Genomic DNA, 20056 nt, shown 5'->3' with positions numbered 1-20056 from the left:
TTGTGAGAGTTTGCTCGTTTGTTTGCTGTAATGGCGTGTTTAACTCTGATCTTTCCTTCACAAAAACTAAATTCGAACGGCACACTCCGACGAGACCCAAGGGAATATATTGCGGCCTTTTATCAAAAAATTCCTTCAATTTCTGTTGTGCAATTTAAGGTACAAATGTCCAAATTGAACGGAATTGGAAAGACTCACCAGGAGCGTATATTTGTTGTAGAACTTAAATTAAAACTTCGCTCGCTCTTTCACTATGAACAAATTGCTCGAGAAAATTCAGATATTAAATGAATGAAAGTTCCATCGTTCAGTTTAACTGTAACCAAATACCTCACGTTTCAATTTTCTGGGTACTTTTTGTGAACGATTAAAATTAATTGCAGACGGTTTTTAGGCCGCTTGTCAACCAACGTAATGACACTATTGTTTATACAAATTCATTCTGAAACCAATATTTTTCTGTCAACCAAAGTGATTTGATAGAGAGAAAAGAGAGGATTCATAGGTTATTTATCGGCTTGAGGTAGTGACCGACGTGTTTGCTTAAAAATACTGCCCAGCCGGAAAACGAGGTACATATTTATGAAAAATGACAACGAAAGTTGGGATGTACTCGGCGACTCACGAAAGCGTTACCGTGGCCCGTGGGCAGAGATAGGAAAATACTGACCGGGTAAAGAACCAATCAGATTGCAAGATTCGTTACCGTGCCCTCTAAAAAAACAATAAATGTAAAATATCCGCCTACAAGCTATTCAAAACAATCTTTCTTTCAAAAATTTTTCAAGGAGGTTCCTGTTATTTTGATACACATCATAATCCGTCGCTAACTTTAATAGACCTTTATGAACTGGTTAAGCATCATTTCCAGCACAAAAACAGATCTTATGATGAGCCCTCACAATGTTAAACAAGCTTTCTTATATTCTCACATTGACAACAGTTCGTTTGGTGAGCTCCACCAATTCGTTGTCGTCTGGTCGTGTTGAAGTGTTTTATAATGGTACATGGGGAACCATTTGCGGCGACTCGTGGGACTTACAAGACGCTGATGTAGTTTGTCGCCAGCTTGGATTCAATGGAGCTTCATCAGCACCTGCTGATGCAGTATTTGGACAAGGAACTGGTCCGATATGGTTGGATGACGTTAATTGTGAAGGAAATGAGACATCGATAACGCAGTGCAACTATGGAGGATGGGGAGTTCATAACTGTGGTTATGGTAAAAATGCTGGCGTAGTGTGCCGCCAACTAAAAGGTCAGTTAGATTATGATCTTGCAAACAATTATTTTGAAATCATTTTAGTTCTCTAAATCCGATTCAATTCGCTTCTTGAAAGCTTGGCAACAAAGAACTTGAGGTATTCCATGGAAGCACGAGTTCAAAACCCTCGCCAAAGTCTGATTAGTTCAGACTTAATTGTTTCTCTTTCAACAGCAGTTCACCAATGATGATCATTTTGTTACCTGTGATTATCCGATGGTTGAGGTAAAACCTATCTATCAAGTATCCTATTTTTGAAACGAACTCTTTCAGTTTGCGGTCAGGTAGGGTCCTTTAACATTCCAAAGTTAAAAAACATACCTAGTTAAGTTGCTTTATTGTCTCTATGTACAATTTTATGGTACTTGTTCTAAGAAACAACAACAACAGCAAACTAAAGAGCGGAAAATTTGAGTAACCAGCCGCTACAGGGCTCGCTGTCTAAACTGTAGCCTGTATCTTTTTAATAACTTAAATTTTGCTACAAAGTCCTTGGCAAAACCCCGACCAACTTAAAACCAATCAGAATGCTTAGGTTAATCTCAGGACTACCTTTCCATATAATAATTGCAATTACTCCATGAGCACGCGCTGGATATGAGATGGTAAATAGCCAACAAGCACAGATGGAACAGTTGCTTAGTAAATTTCATTAAATCCAGAAAGTTTCAATATTTTCAGCAAGACTCTTCAACTTCCAACATGTCGCAATGCATTTCCGTATAGGGTGAATCGGAATATGAGCTGATAACTGCAGTTGTTTGAACCAATCAGAACACTAAAAATGCAATAGTCAGATTTGAAAATTTCATAATAGCAAATATGGGTTATTTGCACTTTGATAGAAGTCTTGAAAATACGGCTTCGGGCAGAATCTTCATGTCCGAAGTAATTTTGTATACGGACCAACGAAAAACTAAATTTTTCGAGGGGGAATATTTTAATTCAAATTTGGTCACCTTAACAGTCCGGCATATGATGGACTTCCATCATAAATTTCATTGTCATTTTCATGTAAAGGAACTATAAGGCTATGAAACTAGAAATGAGAAAAAAAAAAAAAAACTGACATGTTACCCTGATTCAAGTTCGCTTTTTATTGTCAGACTTCGATGCGTTCACATTCCAGTAAGATAAATGGTAATAGATAAGCATAATTCAGCCACGATTCATGGGTCGTATGTAATTTGAGGCGTAATACATATGATAAAAGCTGATTCCAGTCGACAAGTCATTCTGAAATATCGCAAGGAAAACGGTAGACGTTTGTCAGAGTAGTAGTCACAAAATGTGGAGGCTGCAGTACGTTTCTTGAGAGCGACGTAAAAAATATTTTTCTCTGTGTACACATTAATTACAGTCCGTTTAGTGAGTCCCGACAATTCACCGTCGTTTGGACGTGTTGAAGTCCAGTTTCATGGAACATGGGGAACAATTTGTGATAATTACTGGGACCTAAAGGATGCTGATGTTGTTTGTCGCCAACTGGGATACAATGGAGCCTTATCAGCCCCTAGAGATGCAGCATTTGGACAAGGAACAGGCCCGATATGGCTGGATAGGGTGCAGTGTGGAGGATATGAGAAATCAGTCTCACAATGCACGCACGCAGGATGGGGAGGCCATCGCTGTGGGCATCACGATGATGTTAGTGTGGTGTGCCGTCAGATTAAAGGTAAATTCAATGATATACACGCTCTTATCTTAATAATCTTAATTCTTTCTACCCTATGGTGGGGATACTGAAAATTTTCAAGAAATACTTTCGTTGGGAATAGTTAAAACGCAGCATTTTTTTCACTTAAATATTGTTAACATCTACATAGTTGAAAAATTTTACGCCTTACTATCCCTTGTAATGCTATGTCAGGCGTAGGGACTTTCATGCTGTACATTTTGGTGACCTGTTATGCATAGGACTGGTAGCAAATATTGTCATTTTCTTCTGTTTTCTACTTTACGAGAATCTGAGGATTCGACACCTGTTAGTTTTCGTCTTTCTCATTTCTTCCTTTTTTCTTCTTAGTTCAATTCTCTCAATTCTGCTGTTTCAATCGTTATGATATCTATCCTTGGAAGAGCTTGCCTACATGACGTGTTTACTTAGGAATACTTATGATGTTAGTGTTAATTGCGAAGAAACTGAATACTTCTTCATAATACGTAAAGGAATAGACTTCTCATCTACATGTATCAATAGACAAAGAATTTTTTAATTTTTATGATTTGGCTTAGGCAGAATCAGCACGTTATAGGTCTCTTTTTATATCAGTTAAGTAGATTTAATTAAAGAAATATCACTTTAAAAAATGCAAATACAATCAGGGCAGATATAAATATATTCTTCAGTAATTGCTTGCACAGTTTGCTTAAAGGCAAGAGAATGTAATTATTTTCATATCCTTAAAGGCCTTTGATATCGAGGTTCACCACGCCATGTAATATCCACCTTCACTGAGAGAGCAATTCTTCATTCACGTATTTTGTTTCTAGGTGCACCATCAGCCACCCAGGCAAGCGTCATTATTAAACTGGAGATAGGAGAAGATAGGTCTATTGGTTGCCCTGTGGACATTGGAAACCCTCCTGCTGATATCATGTGGTACAAAGGAAATGATACCAACGGCAGAAAATTGACTAACTGCTCAACTCTTGAGGTTAGGAATGTTGCTTCAAGTGACGAAGGATGGTATACCTGTTTTGCGAAAAATGAATGGGGAAATGCAACCATCCGGTTTTTGCTACTTGTTGGTAAGTTAAATAGATTTAAGTATGATTACTGATAAATCTAAGCTACTTTTTTAATCTGGGGCCGACGTCAGCCAGCAATATTGTCAGCAAAGTCGTTGGCAAAGTACAAGGCTTCAGCAAATTCTACTGATATTTATTTTTTTAATGGCATGTTAGAGCTCTCTTTCCTCCGACATACTATTCATCAGGAGAAAAGAGAACAAAAGAATTTTTAACCCTGTAAGTGGGACTAATGCGTATTCATCTGAAGAAGTTTTGAGAAAGCTAAAATGCTATAACGCTTCTTATTCTACAAGGGAAGATAATTTTCATACATATACATGCACACATCCATAATTGTATTAAACATTCGTCAAGTCACATTGTTTAAAACTTGACATTAAACAGTCCACGACCAACGATTTCTTGTTTCCCTTGATTCTTGTTCTCCTCGGCTGAACACTTGGAAATAGGTGCTGTTTTTGGATTTCACGGACAATTTTGCATCGCCATTGTTCTTACTCTTTGGGTGGCTTTTAATAGTTATACTAGTCCTAGAATATTATCGCGTAATGCGGAACCACCTTGAAAACTGCTTCTCTGATCGGAGCCTCCTGCTGAAATATTACATTTATCATCAATTGGTTCTTAATAATAATAATAGATTAAAAAAAAATTAGAAATGTCTCGTTTAAAAGTCCAATGTCATTCTTCCCCAGTTAAACCAGCATCAAGTACAGTTACTACATCATCCCAAACAACTCCCGCAGGTGACAGCTTTTCTTTTTTATACTCTGAAAATTAGAGATCATATTTCGATGTTACGAACTGAAGCGAGTAAAATATTACGAGATTAAGGAACTTACAGTATCACAGACGGTCGGGGGCTACCCTTTTAGACTGTAGACCGCCAACAAGTCATATCACAGGTTAGGTATCGTAGTTGAGGCAATCGTTTGCGAAGTTTTTATGTCAACATCAGCCTTCGCGTCAAGATTTCAAACCTTTTTTACTCTATTTCACCTTTCCACATTGTCGACCTCGTTTCCTCTTTTCGATCTCTAGTTTGAAAGGAAATAGTTCATAAAACGTTACGTTGTTTTTTTGCCTTTTCCCTTTACGGGACTCCAAAAAAGCTTAATTACCAAAGTAAGAAGTATTCACTTTATTTGCATCAGAAATCCATTCAAAATTTGGTTTGATGGAGATTTTTCAAATTTATGATATTGGCTATCTTTAAATTAAAATCGATCAATTTATTTCATACTCAGAAGTTTGTATCGGAGTATCTTGCTTTAGTGTTCGTTCAGGATTTAGTCGTACTCCTGGCTACTTGAGCATGTGAAAAGTTTCCAATAAAACAATTCTTTCGTTTACAAGCCATGTCATTAGAGCAGTATTTTTGCCAGGATTAAAGTAAAACCTTGCTCCAATATTGCCTCACGAAACCAATCAATTTAGGTCATGAAGAAGGCAAGGGCTCAAGTAAAGACGTCATGCTCAGAGCGTTTATTGGTATTCTTGCCCTCATAATCCTTCTTCTGATAATTTACATAATCTGGCTACACAGGAGAGGTGAGTAACAATTTCATTACTTACGTTAGAGTGGTGGGGCAGGATCCGTCATGAAGCAAGACAAACTTTTGTTACCTCCACCCAAAGAATTCTAATTTTTTTTCTTTTTCCTCCTCCTTAGGCGCTAAAGAAAAAAACCGGTAAGAATTTGCTCTTACATGGAATAGTTTAAGATTATTCTTCAGATAAAATATCATCCTAAAATAAAATGAAAAAAACTGACAAAATTTATTTCATAAACATTTGCATATTTGTAGAGGTAATCACATGATTTCGAGTGCAATTTGGAGTAAATAAGCACGAGTACATTTTTCAAATACTAACAAAATTGCACGAGCCCGTAAGGCGAGTGCAATTTGTGATCTTGGAAAAAATCAACAAGTGCTTATTTAATCCAAATTGCACGAGAAAAATTATGTGATTACTTATTAATAATATACATGAACAAATACGAGATAGCTTATCATAATTAAGCAAAAGCAAAACGCGCGCATCAAGTGCTAAAATAAACCAAACCGTGCGTTCGGTCAAAACGACCGCGTACGATCAAAACAATAATATACAATGATATTTTCACATCTTTAAGGTGCAAAGAGTTCCAAGTCCGGTTAAACAGTTTAAGGAATTGTTCAGTCTGTTTCCGTATCCCTTTCGATGAAATGGAATCGTCTTTTCTGAGGTTTAACAATGTTTGTTTTTAATTTCGGCGTAGAATCGCTCGAGCAAAGTGTTAAGCTGGGTTGGCCCGTAATTTTCGATTTCCTGACAATTCCCTTCTCTAAACACCACTTTTTCCAAACCGACACCTAAAAAGCAGTGCTTTTCACAGTTTTTTCGTTGTTAGAGCTGTTTTTCAGTTGTTGCGGTGGCGAAAGAAAACCTACTTAAAACGCCGTCCATTGTTTCGCTCGGAAATTTTCAGCGTCTCCAAATGTTGCGACATCCAAGGCTGGAATTTGATTGGCTAACTGTGAGTTTCTTTGATTATTGACCAATGAGAATGTATGGTTTGTTACTTCTTTGCACTGAATTAGCCCTCTTCTGCATTGAATCACCTGAAAACTACATTTATCTTAACAAATCAGAACTGAGTAATTTTTCATGTATATTATTAGCGCTGTAATGGTTGCCGTGAACTTTGCGCTCTTGCGAATTTTCTGCTCCATACTTTTTTTTTAATAGCCTTTCATTACCTGACCATTTATACAAGGACTTACAAGTGTTTATTTGTGGAAGATCCGACTAAAATTTTACTTTCTTCTCGGTACTAAGATTCAGAGAATAAACCATGGTTATAATTTCAAACTTTTGTCTGCTATTACTCCAGAAACAAAGAATGGAAATATTGTTTTTTCTCTGTTTTATCTATTCATTGGGGTAGATAATAACTTCTTATTGACCTGGCGTGAGGGAATATTGGAGAATATTGGCCCGAGGTCGTAGCATTACGAACGTACAAAAACGAACGAGGGCCAATAATCCCAAGTTCGGCTCGAGCACGTGAGGTAAGTAAGAAAGAATAATACATGGGCGCGCGTAGATATGGAATTTCCCTTCGAGTTGAACACGAGAAGAGAAATCTCATATCTACAAGCAACCATGTATTATTTTGTTTATCATATAAACACAATAGCCCTTTACTGACAAGAAAAGTCAATTTTATTTGTGAATGGAAATAAAGGGATCGAGAATCCTCGAATGGAAGTCCTAAAGTGCGTTGGCGTTCAGGCTCAGGACGAAAAATTGCGTTAAAACAATATAAAAACAGACAATGGGCGTAATTTTTTAAAATACAAATTTCTCAGTTATTTACTTAGTCCTTGGCGACAGGGGAAATCTTTCAGGTCACGGTCAAAAATCTGTTTGTGGCAAATCTTCCAGTTGTTAATTTTCGTTCTCAGCCGCGCGAAACGCCATTACCAAAGCCACTCAATACCCAACTTTCGGTTTTCTTTCCATATTTTGGTTTTCTTCCTCTTCTAGGAAAGTTTGAACGTCACTGTCTGTAAGCGATACGGATTTTTCAGTGTTTTAGCAGCCATAATCCGTAAAGATTCCGACAAACGACCTTGGATTGAGAATGGTAAAAGCATCGCCGTTCATTCTTCGACCTAACCGAGTGGCGCGAAAGGCGAGTGACGTGTCAGCAGCTGATAGGCGATATCAAACACTGGTGGAAAAAAAAAAACATTTTTCACGTGTGTTGTTACGGCTTTTATCAGGTCTAAAAATCCTTGTATAACACCGTAGTTTATATGATGAAGTATATTATAGGTTTAAAATATGATATTTTTTCACCTTTTCACTAATTCAGCAACTGATAATTTTTTTATCACATAAACTGCGGTGCTATACAAGGATTTCTGGCCCTGAGAAAAGTCGTAACAACACACGTGAAAAAATATTGTATTTTTCACGCGTGTTGACAGAGCCAATCAGCTGCTTACACGTCACTCGCCTTTAGCGCCACTCGGTCAGGTTGATGAATGAACGGCAAAGCCTTCACGATTCTCAATACAAGTTGCTTGTCGGAGCCTTCTCGAATTATGGCGGCTAAAACTCTAAAAAATCTGGGATCAATATCAGTATCTGGGCAACTGCCCACCTACCCCTCTTCCCTAATTCAACAACAGTCAATTGACAAAATGTTAGTTTAGAAAAGAGGGGTAGGTGGGCAGTTGTCCAGATATTGATATTGATCCAAAATCCGTATCGCTGACAGACAATGAGGTTCAAACTCTCCTAGAAGAGGAAGAAAACCAATATACTAAAAGAAAAACCGAAAGTTGCGTATTCAGTGGCTTTGGTGTTAACATTTCTCTCGGCTGAGAATGAAAATCGACAACTGGAAGATTTGCCACGGGCCGATTTTGGCCGTTTACCTGAAAGACTTCTTTCGGTAAGGACAAAGTCAATAAATGAGACTTTGCAAATTGAAAATCATGATTCAACGCATTTTTCCATCTTAAGACTACTCTATGACTGTTATTCGAGGATTGTCGATTCATTTGTTTTCATTCATTAATGAAGTCGGCTTTTCTTCCCAGTGTATATGATAACAAAATAATACATGGTTGCTTGTAGAAATGGAATTTCTCTTCTCGTGTTCAACTCGAAGAGAAATTCCATATCTACGCGCGCCCATGTATTATTCTCTACATATTGGACATTTGGCATATTGTTTGTTTTTGTAGTGATTTCATCGTCATGTTTTCATCTTGAGTGTGCCAACGCACTGTTCGATTTTTATTCGAGGATTGTCGATCCTTACATTTTCATTCATTAACTTTTCTTTCAGTAGAGGGCTATTGCTTTTATATATGGTAAACAAAATAATACACTGTTGTTTGTAGGTATGAAATTTCTCTTCTCGTGGCCAACACGACATCTCACTCGTGAGCTATCGAGTTAAACACTCAAAGAGAAATTCCATATCTACTCGTGCCCATGTATTATTCCCTATTTACTCTGATTTTGGGCGAAATCATGACCCTTCGACTGCTTATATACGCCGAAGTCTTGGATCTAACTTCAACTGTTTCGTCGAAGATCATATATTCATTTATTCATTCTTAAAACGTACTTTTCAAGCGGGCCGATGACTAAATTAATTAGTTATTAGCGATTTTTTTTCTCTCAGACGTTCCTAGGAATTTACTTTGTAAATTCACATCAATGTTAGTTATCCTTACCCTAGGTTCATTATTAAATTACTCAATATAGTATATTATTATTAATGTGCATATGAACATACATTCTGTACTTGTATGGTATGTGCGCAATGTAAGTTCTTTATTCTTTAATACTAGAATTAGTTTTAGTATTTATTGCTATTATGATTTTATTTTTCTTTACAGTAGGACTTATGAAGAAGAAAAAACTGTTTACGACGTAAGTTACGGCTAAGACATTAAGCTTGCATCGGTGCGAGGATAAAGTATGTGATCTTACTTTTAATTTGCTATATTCACGAGAAATTGGCAATCTTTGAAGGAAGAGAAAAAAGGATTTTACTAAAAATGCAGAAGGAATGTATTTAAAACGGGTTGCAGATACCATGTGATTAATAACCTATAACTGGATATGGACTTTGCCGTGGGACCAGGTCAAGCTAATCACTAGATTTTTTCTCGGTTGTTCCAAATTTCACACATAAATTAATTCATAGGTCTGCTTTCGGTTGAGATTTGTTTTTCAAATAAATCTTCGAATAATTCCAGAAATCTCGGTCAATCCGTTGAACATGATCCTTTCAGTGGTGGAGAACATGCTTTTTATTGATTTAAGATACAAGAAAGGAAGTATATAAACATAAGTCAGATAAAAATGCTTAAAATGTTTTTGCCTTGTATGGCCTTTAGTAGAAATTTACCAAACTTTATTGTTACATACCCATTTATTAAGTAGTTGAACGGGTACATTGATTTCATAGAATGTGGTGACGCTACAAGATATCGAACTAAGTCAGCACCATTCAAGCACACCCGGGCAGCCCTCTTCAGAGTACGTGGGTCTCAGAGAAGCCAGAAAAGATAATAGAAAAGCACAAAGTACAAGTCCAGGTTACGAGCTTCCTTATCCAGCAAAACGCTCCTGGGAAGTTCCAAGACATCACGTTACCATCGATAAAGTCATTGGTAAAGGTGCTTTTGGGCAGGTTGCCAAGGGAACGGCAGTAGGACTTCAAGGGAGGCCTGATACGACTACAGTGGCCATTAAGATGCTCAAACGTGAGTCATGTACTTATTTCAGGACATTTCTTACCGTTTTTTTTTTGTGTTTTTTGTTTTGCATATCATTAACATTTGCTGTTTAACTCTCCAGCTAACGCTAAGGTATCGTACAAAAGGGAATTGATGAAAGAACTTGAAACGATGAAGAAGCTTAAAAAACATCCTCACGTCATCAAACTCTTGGGATGTGTTACGGAATCTGGTATGTTTTGATTATGTAGGTTTTTGATGCCAAACGCATTTTCCTTGTAAATTTACAAAAAAGGCAATAACAATTCGCTTTAATTTTTAGGAAAACGCTTTCTTCTTTGTTTTCAGAGGAACTCCTGATACTGATTGAATATGTGCCTTTTGGAGATCTGCTTGGTTACCTGAGAAAGAGCCGTGGATTAAATGACACTTATTACAAAGACCCGGATATCAAACCTCGAACCAATCTGACGTCACAGCAGTTGATGAAGTTTGCCTGGCAAATCGCTGATGGCATGAGTTACCTGTCCTCAGAATCTGTAAGTTAACTAACAAATGCAAAAGATGTAATTTAATTATAAAATATTCCTTGTAGGGCGTACCGTCCTGGTACGTTTTTCTGACATGCATACTATTTCATATTTTGCAAACATTTTCTTACCGTTTCATCTAGGGCTTTTTCTGTAGGGCGCACCCTCCAATTTTCAATGCTATCACCCATGCTTTTTTGTTATTAACATGATTGCAATCGTTGTGCAGCCTTGCAGATGTACCTCGCCCTCGACTTCTTCTGGTCTCATTGACTCCCATAATGTTTTCAATTGTTAACAGTTCACTGATTATCGAAAGAGAATTTTCTCCAATTCTCCTGGAAACTGTAACAGTACTAATGCATTTTAATTTATTATCACTTGGGCTTGTAAGAAATACGCGCGCTGTTGAATTCGCTAAAAGCGGATAATTTTAGATCTGAACTTTTTTTTCAGTTTTTTCCTCTTTTAATTACTGATTCTCCCTTCTTTCACAATCCATTCCTTTAGATCATCCACCGAGATCTTGCAGCCCGTAATGTGTTGGTTGGACAAAACGAAACGTGTAAAGTGACGGACTTTGGAATGGCCAGAGAAGTGCAACAGGAAAATATCTATGAACGAAAAACAAAGGTAATACAAAAATGGGGGGTACTCAGTTAAGCTCAGTCACCTTACACAATAACTCTAGTGGCAGAGGTAATATGTTTATGGTTTTCGATCAGGATATCTCTGGATTGGACCTGATAAGGAGATAACGGATACTTATAGAGTACCATTTCATCTATAACTGTCGTTGATTTCTCGCTAACTATTATTTTTGTTCACTTTCATAAATCTTTAGGGCCGTCTTCCAGTGAAGTGGACAGCTTATGAGGCGTTGTTTTATGGTACCTATACCACCAAAAGTGACGTGTAAGTATATCTGATCAAAATTGTGAAAGATGACGTCTATTAAACAAGTGGTTCATGCTTAGCGTGCGTACATAGAGGTAAGGACTGGTATGGATGTTCGTGGGAAGTTTGGAGAGCACAAGAGAAGTGTAAGAATTCCTTTAGGAGCGGCTGACAGCAATTCTTGCTTCTTGACTGCTCCCCAGACTTTCCAAGTGCATCCACAACTCGATATACGCACAGTTACAGGCATTAACTAATTGTTGTATGACATAGCAGACACAATTTGTCCACGATATAATAGTCGCGTGCTACCTGAAAACTATAAGTAAAAAGTAAGGCAACAATGACATTAAGTATTTCGAGTTTAAAACTTTATTCAAAGAAGTGCTAAATATGTTGTCTTTAGAGCGAAGAATGTGTGAATTTCTTGCGCCTACCAGTCCCACGAAATGTTAGGAATTACATCAAGGATTCTAACGAAATGCTATCGAAAATACTCGAAAAAATAATAATTACCGATCTGAAGAAGAGTCCAAACGTCGCAAAGCCTCATTTGAGATCAGCAAGTTCAGTTTTCTTTTTCAAGCCATTACTCGTGTTGCGTCGGGGAATCGAAGTATCGTTAACACTAAAGCTAATTCCTTCGCCTTAAGATTTAAATGTCCATTCAGTTTCCAAATCTAGTGATATTTGGCATACTTACTTTTCACTTTGTGCCTCAAATTCAGTCTTAAAAACGATTGGAACCCATGGCTTAACTGGAAGGGGGCCTTGCAGCAAATACACTTGCACACATACAACGGCCGTGCGTCCTTAGAGATAGTAGACATTCTACAATGACTCAATAGCTAGGAATAAGATGAAAGAAGTGCACACTAACTTATAAATTTTCCTCCTGTAAATGTTATCACTGTAAAAAGGGATTAAAAAGTTTGTCAAAAAGATATTCATTTTGTCTTATATAATGTTTATGTCTTCAACCAGCCATTTTACTCATGTTTTCTTTGCCTCCCTGCAGATGGAGTTATGGAGTTGTCCTTTACGAGATTTTCACCATAGGTAACGTCTGATGGAAATTTAAGAGACCGCAGAGATTTTTTTGCCATACACGTATTTGAACTGAACAATTTTGTAACCGAAGTATTTGTGCTCATCCATTTATTTAAAATATCCACACGTCTACGGTACTAAACTTGAGGAGGGAAAATGCATATGCAAGAATAAACTCACAATAAAGAAAAAGATTTATGTGCATAACTATACAGAGCATTTATAAACAACGAGTCTGCTTCTAAAAAGTGGACATAAACGTTAATGCGCAGGACTAAATCTATACACAAAACTTAACAAATTATTCAACATAAGTTTCGTAACATCATGTAGCGATATAAATATCAACCACAAGTACACAACTAATAAAACGTACAAACACTCACAGGTAATTAACACGCGAAAGCAAAACACACGGAAAACGGTAGAGAAGCAGGTTTCGCGAATAGCAATGCATTCTGTTCAGGTAGACAACTCCCTATGCAAATTCATACTCCATCAAAATGACATAGATGATGCTTTCATTGATGGTCGTTGTTTAAGACATTAACATTCCGACTGTCTTGTTGAACTCTTTCAGGCGGTTCACCTTACCCAAGAATGAATGGAAAAAAAATTGCCAACCTACTTGAAGAGGGATACAGAATGCTTAAGCCACAACACGTGGATGATCAATTGTAAGCTTCTATTAAGTCTTTTTCCTTCCTTGCAACAGGAAATATTCTATAAACTCTTTCACATCAACTGATGTTTGATGTTCACAAGATGAAATAATCCTGTATTCCATATAAAAAATTCTAGGTATCAGATCATGATGAGATGCTGGCAAAATGATCCAGATGAAAGACCAACTTTCACTGAATTAAAAAATCAGCTTAAAGACAAGGAAACTCTACACAAGGTGAGAATTATGGTGGACATGGCGATTTTCTTTTACGCTGGAGTATCTTTAAATTCATAGCTTGTCATTCAGATGGCCTTACTTGATATGTACTCATCTCTTCCAATTTGTGCGAAGTTTGGATTGCTTCTTCCTGTTGTTTCCTTGAAGCAAACAAGTAAAGGTTATTATCGGTTGTTATCGGTATATGAGAAGCAAAATAAAATGTTCCAACAACAGAAAAATCTTTATGGTCATTATATAAAAGATAATAAGACTATTGCAAAATTGCACTGAAATTCCCCCTAAAAAAGCGATCAATAACGTCTCGTAATTCTAAAAATACTTCTACCTGACAGTTAATGTGGATAACTCATGATATAATGTAAAGGGGGAACACATTCAGTTTTATAATGCTATCTCCCTTTTTCTCTTTAGAGGCTGATCAACATGAGAATGTACGACAAGAAGTTGTATGCAAACGTCGAGGATTTAATAGTGTAGTTAGGTACACGTCCTCAGCGTTTGATTGGCGAACTGTTTGAACATTTTGCCACAATAAGTTTCACGGAATGATCATCCTCGACTTAAGCGCTTACTTTGTTAGGGAGTTTTACGAATCGGTTAGGTAACACATTTAATTCTAATTTAGTTTCATTTTCCATAAAGGTGAAGCTTTATTACGTCTAAGTTTTCGTATTCATAGTCAAATATACCGACATTTTGCTGTTTAGCATCTTAAGTACATGCACGCTTGCTTTTGTTCAATTTTCTTATTATTTTTTGAACGAATAAAGTCGTTCAAGACTGAATCAAATTAACAGATTTAGAAAGCCGTGCCGCAATCAAATTGATTGTCATTTTCTTTTATAGCGAGAGCATGACTTTCTTGTCTTAGTTTTTATCAGCGCTGATCAAAAGTTTAAGACGTAAAAAAGTGCAAACCCGAACTTTTCTTAAATTTTTTATTTCTGACTTCAATTCGCCAAACATTTGTTCATCGCTATAAAGATGACAATAACAACAAATAACACTGAATAATAGAGAAGGTAAGCTTCGTGATATTTCATTTTGATAAACTTCATCACGAGGCAAGTTTATTAATAAATTAATTCATGATAAAATTAACAGCATCCCATTCCTAGAGATTTCATACAGGATTTAAGAAATGTATCAAAGAAAAGCCGTTGTTTTAAGCCTTGCTCAATTAAAAGTGAACTAAGCCCTGGAATCTTGGATCGCTTGCCAACGATCACGTTTCCTATTTGGAATCTAGCATAAATGTAGCGGTAAATTTTTACAAATACACCGAATAAAACAAAGAATGGGATCAGGTTATCCTGGAAATGCGTTCTGAAATCATTCCATACAACATTATCTCGTCTATAAGTGCACAATTTACGCAAATCTTAGGCGTTTTGATCGCGACGCGAAAACTAGCGTAATGACGTCCTGAACTTGTCGGGGAGAACGGCAAAGCCAACACCGGAAGTCGAAATAGAGTCGTGTCCAGACTATCCCCGCGCTTTCCCGTTCTGAAATGATGTTCCCGTCCTCTTGCTAAATCACTCTAATAATTCCTTTCTGAAGACTGATTATAGCCATATTTTTCTTCTCATCTTTGTATCGTAGGTTATCTATTGGTAGTAAACAAATTTCAAAATATTGAAACACAACGGCAACCCTGGAATGGGGCTTTATCCTATCCCCTTGCGCTTCGATACGGTTGTCAGTTAGTGTAAATTTCGAAGTCTATGCTGTTACTGACTGTGAGTTGTCATAAGTCAAGTCATTTGATGCAATTTACCTTTCGTCCTTCGAAGTTCTTTTTTCAAAACTGAATCACATCTGCATAAGTTACAAATCTTTGTCATATGTAGAACCCAATTACTCCTCGGTCACCTTGTAATTTTTGTAAGTGAACAAGTGAATTCGAGTTTACACTTTCTCTATACTCTACAAGATAAGAAGCGTAGAAGCAGTCTCGTCTGGGAGTTTTGATGAATATCTTGCAATCGTTGATTCAAGCAAATTACGTCTCGGGTTATGTTTTGAGAAACAAAATCGATCTCAAATGCTACATAATCCATTTTGTTACACAATAGAGCAAGCAGAACGGCTCGATCCCGCTTCTGAACTGAACACTTGGTAAATAAGAAAAAGAACGGTTAGGAGATGAAAGGTGGTTCCTTTCACCGATAGCAATTTAATCGCAACCCGTGACACTTTACCCGCAACGCATTAGGAAATGGGAGAAATATATAAAGTGCGAGAGGATAGGACGTTCACAAGTGTGGGCATAGTGAAGACACTGGTGTGGTGTGCCGACCTGCATGTAAAGCAACGGTTTACGAAGGTTTTAAATTTATTGAAACTGTACTATCCCCTTAGTGAAAATGCTGGAGATTATTAAAAACTAAATATTTATTTTTTTAATGTGAACACGTCACGAGACTTAATATGCCCCAGCTAAAGCTAGGGAAAATCCGATGTTATGATCCATCAAACATTTTTGCTCGTATGCGATTGGTCTAAATCATCACGTGACCAAATATGAGCTAAAACTATGGGATATCAGAGGATATCACCCGAATGATGTTCTCCAATTTTCAAACCCTTCGTCCACTACGACAAGTCTTCGTTTAAAATTTAATTCAAGATGAAAGAGACTTTGTGTTTGTTACAGAAGAAGAGAAATATTTGTTTTGTTCATAAAGCCGTAACAGATAACACTCAAAAGAAGAAATCCCGCACCGTAAACAGGAGGCTATTCGTAAATATTTTTTCACGCGCATTGCAATATTTCACAAAAATATGCTGGTATGTTTGCCCTTAGACATTATCTGGTCATTGAAGCTGATAGTTTTCCTCGAGTTTCGCTCTCAGGAAACTGTTTGCATCTTGGAACAGACATTGTACGCGGACAGATATCCGTGCATATTTTCGCGCCAAATAGAGGCTATTTTCTACATATTCCCCAAGTGATATTCCCCAGTTTCAAAATCACGATCACGCGTTGGATATGCGATCATAGATGGCTAAAATCATCTCATATCCAACAAGCACGGGTGGAATAATTGTTTTAGTAAAACGCCCTAAAATATAGATAAATCTCATCAACTTTACTTTGTGAGAACAAACGGAATGTTACAATGTACAAAAACACTTCCGGTTAAACTAGTCTTCGTGAGCACGCATGGTATGATGGCTCATTACCCATGATGGCTAAGCCAATGAAAACTCTTGAATTGCATTATCCGATGATCAAGTTTTTAATAATCTGTGATAGACAATGAGTAGCTTGAGTAGTGTAATAGTGTGCTGGTGTAAATAAAGTAAAATGAAAACATGTTCATGTTGAGCTGTGAACGACTATCAGATTTGTGCTAAAACAACTTTGCGTTACAGTGTATTCGGGTTTCTCCATCATCAACTATCACGCGATAGAAATCTTAAAAAATTAAAATTATTATTAAAATTAGATAAAAAAAATTAATTTGCATACAGCAGTATGAAAATTAATTTTTTCCGTACTCCTGTTTCAGAATTTAAGGTCTACACCCCTGCCCTTTACATTGGTAAGTGTTCGCAATGTTGTTGCTTAAACCCTGTGGGAAAATGAAAAATATTAATAATACCTCGAATTCGCCTGGCTGTTTGTTTTTTTCAGCTCATTAGGTGGTATTAAAGAGATGTTAGAAGGATTACAATACAACGCCTCAGTTTTCACTCACGTTCCTTGGCATGGTTAGATTCACCTGCAAAAACGGGACAGTTTCTTTTTCGTTTCGGGGGATAACCATCTTCTAATTGCCTGTAGTTGTCTCTATTAGAGTTGACCGTTGTTGCTTGAGAACGAGGTTCAATCAGCCCTTTGGAGTTCTTGTTATACGCCGACGAATTATTTACTTGTGTCAAAATTGGATTTTTAAACTAAAACTCGAAACTTAAATCGAAGTCCAACACGAACTCGAACTTGAAAACAAATTCGAGTACACCTTACTCTCCCTAAGCAGAGACCATAGTGATTGACATACCACGTCCACTATTTCAAACTTCAATCCTTCATTTTAACCAGAATCGAAGTTCTTCGTTTTTTAATGTTGTTGGTGATCTCCCGGCAAGAGAAGCTCCTGGAATATCGTCCTCTGTAAGCCCACTTGCAGCCATTCGTGACAGTCAAGACACAAGGAAAAGCCTGGCCCCACGACCTCGCTTTCGTGCAACTCGACCTGGGCCGTCCGAGTGACCTCCATAATTGCATTCAGTGTATAGCGATTGATATAACACGTTCACTATGTCAAACTTCAGTCCTTTGGTCAACACACGTGTGAAGTCGCTTCCGGTAGGTGGAGAACCACGGTCTGACGAAAAAAAAAATGCGGGAAAATTAGAGCGGGAATATTAAACATCTCGTGTGCAAGGTCTGGAATGGATTTGCCATTTAGGAAATTAAAGGATTTTGTGCCCACAGACAGAACGTTTGGCTACTTTGACAAAGTGGATGCGGCATACCAACTTCTACGTGAATTCGAAACAATAACAACGATAAGATTGGAAAAGATCAAGTTGAAATCTAACACTTCGCCGAGATAAGTATCGCTTTGCATTAAACTGCACATAGAGCTCTCACGCAAACGAATTCAATCTCACGCTCTCACCCTGAACTAGGTTTTTAATTTAAACGTTTGATTTTAAGTTAGCAAACTGCTGCTTAAGCTAGGTACAGCAAGGTGATACCTTCGGCATCACAAGCGACGGCTATGCGTTTAAAAAATGTCACCTTTTGGCAGAAAACCAAACTTGGGGAACTGTCACACAACGTGCGTGACTGAAATACTGCCCCTGTTGTGTTCTAATTTTTAATAAACTGGTAGACGGTGAAAGGAGCCCATTATTAAGCAATGGGCTTCTGACGGTGAAAGATCTAAAAAAAAGTTTTCTTCGAAGATCCTGCGGCTGGACATAACAGGATAAAATTTGACGGATGCCCATTGATCATCGTTGGGAGAGAAGTATCTGAATGTTAGCATATGGTAGACCGTCACGCCAAGGAAAAGAAAAGTAGCCAGTAAAAAAAAAGGGTGAGAAAATAACCTTGAAGAAAAAAGAAAGTAAAACAAGCATAATTTGTTTAAATTAATATCTCATCTTGCAGATGGACGGAGACCACTGTCTCGTTTCAAAAAGAAAAATGTTTAAGTGGACTATTAAGAAGCTCAATTGCCCAACTAAGGTGGTTATCTGAGAAGACGCTGCGATTACCTGATTGTAAGGTACCTCCGCAATAGCCCCAGACAAACAGTTTTTAAATTACTGGGTTTTTTTATCTTTGTCGGACAATGTTAATCAATTATTGGCGAATTACCCAGATAAAATAAAAAACCGCCAGTGAAGTAAAAACGTTATTGATTCTGTTAACTTTTCCTCATGTAGGTTAAAATTTCGTACTAGGTGAAGCGTCACTTCCACACTTTCGCCTTGAGAGTACGGTCCCTACAATACCCGAACACGATCAAAAGATCGTTTGATGTCTGAACTTTATTTCGGTACATGAAGTCCTTTTTAGAACTGAACTTAGGTATCCTTTTAAATCTGAAATAACTGTTTAATTTGCTTTTGAATTCTTAGTTACATGGACCATGGAACACATGAAACAGAGCTCCTACCTAGATGTGATACGTCTGACGTAACAGTTGTTTTCTCAGTGCAAAAATGCCTTTTTAGCAAAAAAGTTGATTTGCCAAAGAAATATCATAGCAGTTATATACATTATTTAAGCTGTGAAAAGAGAGGCCTAAAAAAAATTCAAGTGTATTTATTTAAACATACAGCCTGCACGAATTTCAGATATTCTTTGATCTCGTCTAAGATTGTTCACATTCAATAATTTTGTCCGCAGTTTGAAAACCACATGGCAATGTATTACTTGTACATTTAAATCAATATAAATATGGCCTTTCATATATGAGATAATAAATAATTGGCCTGCTCACAGAGGGCTCATTACTATGTGAAAAGTTAACTTTAATAATTCTAGCTCTGGTGGGTAGGTATGGTTTCCAGCTTAATCATGATGTAAAGACTTGTGTCAAACAAATTTAAGATGTGATATTAAAATGTCTCTCCGGAAATTAATACATATTTTATACTGGGATGTCTCAAGAGGACTAAGAGATGGCTCATAGGGACCCCTATAAGCGACGGCAAAAGATGTTTGTTTGTACAATATGCACGACAAAAGCTTCACACGCTACAAACTTATGAAAACAAACATTTATGGAAACTTCCAACTTACCTTAAAGAATTGTTATTCTTTGTAGAAGAACATAGATTTAATGGCCGCCATATTGAATATTTGCCGAACATTCTTCAGAGACGTCGTCTGACGTCAGTGTTTTGAATATTTAATGAGGTCCTTTCGGAT

At 37.1% G+C, this 20056-nt stretch overlaps 1 protein-coding gene across 2 annotated transcripts in view; it reads left to right on the top strand.

Annotated features, from left to right (window-relative positions):
* The window catches only part of LOC131784033 (deleted in malignant brain tumors 1 protein), a 29064-nt gene extending 14097 nt beyond the window's left edge, over positions 1–14967 (top strand). Inside the window, exons 6-21 of one of the 2 annotated variants that reach the window (XM_066168110.1) lie at positions 944–1258; positions 2625–2939; positions 3758–4015; positions 4714–4764; positions 5456–5569; positions 5691–5709; positions 9427–9460; positions 10002–10299; positions 10394–10504; positions 10621–10811; positions 11313–11435; positions 11647–11717; positions 12718–12758; positions 13330–13426; positions 13551–13650; positions 14068–14967. In XM_066168110.1, coding sequence (XP_066024207.1) covers positions 944–1258; positions 2625–2939; positions 3758–4015; positions 4714–4764; positions 5456–5569; positions 5691–5709; positions 9427–9460; positions 10002–10299; positions 10394–10504; positions 10621–10811; positions 11313–11435; positions 11647–11717; positions 12718–12758; positions 13330–13426; positions 13551–13650; positions 14068–14133 — 2204 coding nt within the window. In that variant the 3' untranslated portion in view covers positions 14134–14967. The remainder of the gene's footprint in view (positions 1–943; positions 1259–2624; positions 2940–3757; positions 4016–4713; positions 4765–5455; positions 5570–5690; positions 5710–9426; positions 9461–10001; positions 10300–10393; positions 10505–10620; positions 10812–11312; positions 11436–11646; positions 11718–12717; positions 12759–13329; positions 13427–13550; positions 13651–14067) is intronic. The other variant, XM_066168111.1, reaches the window with a different exon arrangement.
* Positions 14968–20056: the final 5089 nt, after the last annotated feature.

Source organism: Pocillopora verrucosa, chromosome 6 (genome assembly GCF_036669915.1).
Source record: "Pocillopora verrucosa isolate sample1 chromosome 6, ASM3666991v2, whole genome shotgun sequence".
NCBI lineage: Eukaryota > Metazoa > Cnidaria > Anthozoa > Scleractinia > Pocilloporidae > Pocillopora > Pocillopora verrucosa.
Note: the sequence above shows the minus strand (reverse complement) of the source record. Positions and strands in the feature narration are given on the sequence as shown.